This window comes from Theobroma umbraticum, unplaced genomic scaffold (assembly GCF_002168275.2).
Source record: "Theobroma umbraticum cultivar Fairchild unplaced genomic scaffold, ASM216827v3 scaffold_204.0, whole genome shotgun sequence".
Lineage (NCBI taxonomy): Eukaryota > Viridiplantae > Streptophyta > Magnoliopsida > Malvales > Malvaceae > Theobroma > Theobroma umbraticum.
The window spans coordinates 1,347,779-1,352,012 of NW_018397267.1; the positions used below are offsets into that span (position 1 = coordinate 1,347,779).

At 32.3% G+C, this 4,234-nt stretch overlaps 1 protein-coding gene across 1 annotated transcript in view; it reads right to left on the reverse strand.

The window, feature by feature from the left end:
* LOC110424304 ((R)-limonene synthase 1, chloroplastic-like) overlaps positions 1-4,234 on the reverse strand; it is a 13,461-nt gene that overhangs the window by 8,371 nt on the left and 856 nt on the right. Inside the window, 2 exon segments of the mRNA XM_089784877.1 lie at positions 3,466-3,663; positions 3,745-3,993. Of these exon segments, the coding sequence (XP_089641003.1) occupies positions 3,466-3,663; positions 3,745-3,993 (447 nt within the window).

Here is a 4,234-nt window from a genome sequence, read left to right on the forward strand (position 1 = left end):
AGTTCAAGAGCTTGGCTCTAACAGTACTCATGAAAAGAGAATATGGACGCATGGCCATAAAAGCGTCGTCGGATACTGTGCATTCACTGGTGTTGAAATCGTTGTGTGAAATGTGTTCGGTTAACCAAATGAAATAGCTGGTTCAAAGCATAGTCTACCACCCAATTTTGGCTAACTTTAATATGTTTTCACTAAGTGAAGGTTCAATCGGAAGACATCTTCATTTATGCAATTGATTTTCAAGATTATCAAAAAATTTGGATTAATTTGAAAATGGTGGGGGATTGTTGGACATTTTCAAATAAAAAATATGATTTCGTATCGAAATAGAAGGAAAATTATGACAGTTAGAAATTAAAACCAAAAGAAGGGTTATGTCTGTTGAAAATAAAGTAAATAAATAAAATAAAACAAAAATAAGAAAAGAGTCACGTTTGTTGGAAAAGACCAATAGGAGTAACTCTTTGAAACAGACACAAATAGTGTCAGTTGAGAACAAACATCTATGCCTATAAATAAGACCCTCCTTATCCAATGTATATAAAAAAAACAGTAATATCTCTCCTTCTTCTTCCTCAAACATCTTTCAAGTTTTCTTCTATACTATTTTCCTGCAGAAAAAATATTATAGAAATTTGATAATCTTGTTATACTCCGGTGAGTACTCAATGGATTGATTTCGTCAATACAAAACGTCATCAATTACTGGGCTTCATTGTATCTTCGAAGTTTATACGTCTGTAACTCTTTTATACACTACAAGTGGGGGCGAATAAAACCTTAAGGACAGTGGCATTGATATACGCCTTGAAGCCAATTTCTAAGTTTTTCAATTTAGTGTTCTAACAAAAGCCGTGAATGATAGATATGAGGTGTATAAGGTTGACTGCATAGGCAAAAGGTAATGCCAAGAATTTGCCTTCCGAGATTCGATTTTACCTCTTTTAAATAATATGCATGAATTCAAGGTCAAGATTAGATATGGATACACGATTCAAATACTGTGAAACACATATGTGGATGGAAAACGTTGTAGGAAAGAAGAAAAAGAAATATGTTTGTTAATGTAAAATGTTCGAGTACAGGTATCCATCAGCATAAATCTTCTAATTTCGATTCCAAACAGTAAGCTAAGTGTGTGGCACACATAACATTGCACGAGTCCAAATAAATATCAACGAAAGACTGAAAGTTGACAAGTCACAACCGTAGGATTTAGATCTTTCCGTCACATTCACATCCCCAAATTCATAAAAATCATTAGTTACATTCATGATGCTCATGCCAGAAATCAAGAACATGTACGTTGCATAACTGGCTTGAATAACATTTGTAATCATTTATAAATAAGGGGGAAAAAATAAACAACTTTTAGGAATACGCATGTAAAAGAAGAAAGAGTGAATTAAATTTGCCATGGAATCTATAGAAATTATTCTTTTAAAAATTAATTTAGCCATGTTTCATGTTTGCTTAAGACGTGTTCGTATGTCCAGCTTCAATCATTTGCCAAATACTGCAAATTTTAATTGCTTTCGGTTTCGGTTTTCCTTAGGCACATCTTAGGAAATGGCCAATGGCTCTATCAAACTAGTATGAATAATTAAAGTAACGAGTCAAGGCTTAGAGTATTAAAATCCAATTAAAACTCAAATAAAATCACAAAATACTATCCAAAATTGAACCCTAATAATATAGCACTATCCACTAATTACTCAAATTCATTAAATATCCGATTATATAACTCAAATAATAACTTAAATAACTAAAAATCATATAAAATAATTAATTTTATATGTATTATTTATTAAAAAATTAGTTAAGATGGCAAAGATTATGTTAAAGGTTAAGGAGGGTAAAGGTTTATATCTTACAAATTACAAATTATATATATATATATATATATATGTATGTATAATTGGATTTGAGTTTAGAGTATCTTGAGAGTGAGAGTGGCATCCAAAACCTACCCGAATTTAAGTCGGGAATTAAAAGCATTACCCGAATTCGCCTAATAACCAAATATAATATACTCAAATCTTATGTCATCGGATTGAGTACCAATGGATATTTTTATAACAAAAACCCATTTAAATCCCTAGACCTCATTGATTACATTCAGGATGCACATGGTAAAAATTTAGAATATGTGGCTTTCACTTGTTTACTTGAAGAAACTTTTAAAAGTTTCTATTAAATGCACCTTTTTGGTAGTTACAAATAGACTAAATGCTCAATTTAAGGTTAAAATTTTTGAATTTTTATTAATTTAGGGTTAAACGTTCTAACTGTTACAATTAAGGGCCAAATGTTTTCAATTTCTTACTAATTAAGGACTAAAGAAGGAGGTGTCTGGCGCATGTAGGATATCTGCATGACATGGACATTGCTTGGATTTTTGCCTCTTACGTGGCAAGTGAATTAGATTTTTGCCAAATGGTGTCGTATTGTCCTGGCAAAAAACAACTCTATTTGTCCCTAGTTGATTACTCCCATCGGTTAAAATTTTTCATCATTTTAGTTTTTCCACCATCGACCCAAATTACCCACACACTTCTTCTTCTCCTCTCCGATCATTTTCCCTTTCCATAGTCTCACCATCCAGCTAGATATCTCTCACGGTTAGCTTATCAGGGGTCACCTATTTATGGGTTCTTATCACTGTCATCTTGTTGCAATTTGTTAAATTAAAAATAGTTATCGGAGTTTTGTTAGAAAGTTTTTTTTAATCAAGTTAAAACGGTTCAAATTATGGCGTGATGTGCAATAATTTTTTTATAATGACGTGTAATAATTAAATTTTTCAATATGTCATATAACAACTAAATTTTTTACATGATGTGTAATAATTATATTTTTTAATATAACATATATTAACTAAATTTCAATATAGAGTCTAACAACCACATTTTTCAATATAGCATGTAATAACTAAATTTTTAATATAACGTGTAACAACTAAATTTTTCAACATGGCATGTAACAACTAAATTTTAAACATGATGTGTAACAATTAAATTTTTAAAATATGACATATAACACTACATTTTCCAAAGCTGTCATGTCATCTACTCACCTGATTTTCTGTCGCGTATGATACACGTTCCATCTACCTATCAATTTAACCTTTAATTATAAAGAATCAAAAATATTTAATCTTTTATTATTATAATTGAAACGTTTGGCTATTAATGAAAAAATATCCAAATGTTTAGATCCAATTTGAGCATTTAGCTACTACAAATAATGTTTGAATATAATTTTCTGAACTTGAAATTAACCATGATCCAGAGAAAATATATGTGGCATGAAGAGCCAGGAGTTTCCAAGATAGAGTTGTTAGGCAAAGGTCGTGTTCATTCATAAAAGAGTTTTCATGGGTACACTTTCCTAGAGTAGGCACTTCATGTACTCTTCCAGGCTCGGAAGGCATTGGTTTTCATTGTAACTATACATCAGGGGTACCATTCTGGCAATGTTTAGAGAAGCCCTGGCGAAAGACAACGAAAATGAATTTTGAGAGAGGCATTTGTGGTTGAGGCGCTTCCAAGAGTTTGAAATCATATGGGTAACATGTTTCCGGACACTTTCAAGTTCAACGCCTTGGTGCTCCTTCATGTAGCAATCAACATAGGATCCATCGTTCCCATCCTGATTCTCATCCTACAATAAAATGTAACGTGTTTAACAAACGAGAGTTGACACTTTGATTAATTGCATGTGGATTTCCAGTTGAGGTTCTACCTTGGCACTTCCCAAGTCATCCCAGAGTCGAAGGATTGTTGCAGTGGATGATATCATGCCAGGATTGCTGTCAATGAGTTCCACATTCTGATTATTTAAGCCTTGGCCAAGGAGGAAGAAGATGTGAACCAGGACTATATGCACTCCCGAGCTAGTGATCCCATTCTCCAAGTACTCCTTCGCCTTTGGCAACTTCCCTGAAGCAAACCATCGTGCTTCTACTAAAAATGCTCTGCACAAAGTGGCCCACTGCAATACATACCCAACTTAATTATAAGTTATAAAGGTATAAAAGAGAATTTTTCACCCAAACAGATATGCATGCCATGGATATTAGAAAAAATTCATTTTAGGATTAACTTTTTACTTTTTCAAGCGACAAAATCATATTAAAACTTGATTATAATATACAATATGTTTTTCAGATCCAGATGGCCTTTTCTTGTGGCCTTTTTTAGCATCATAATTAAAGAAATAAACATTTTTTTCC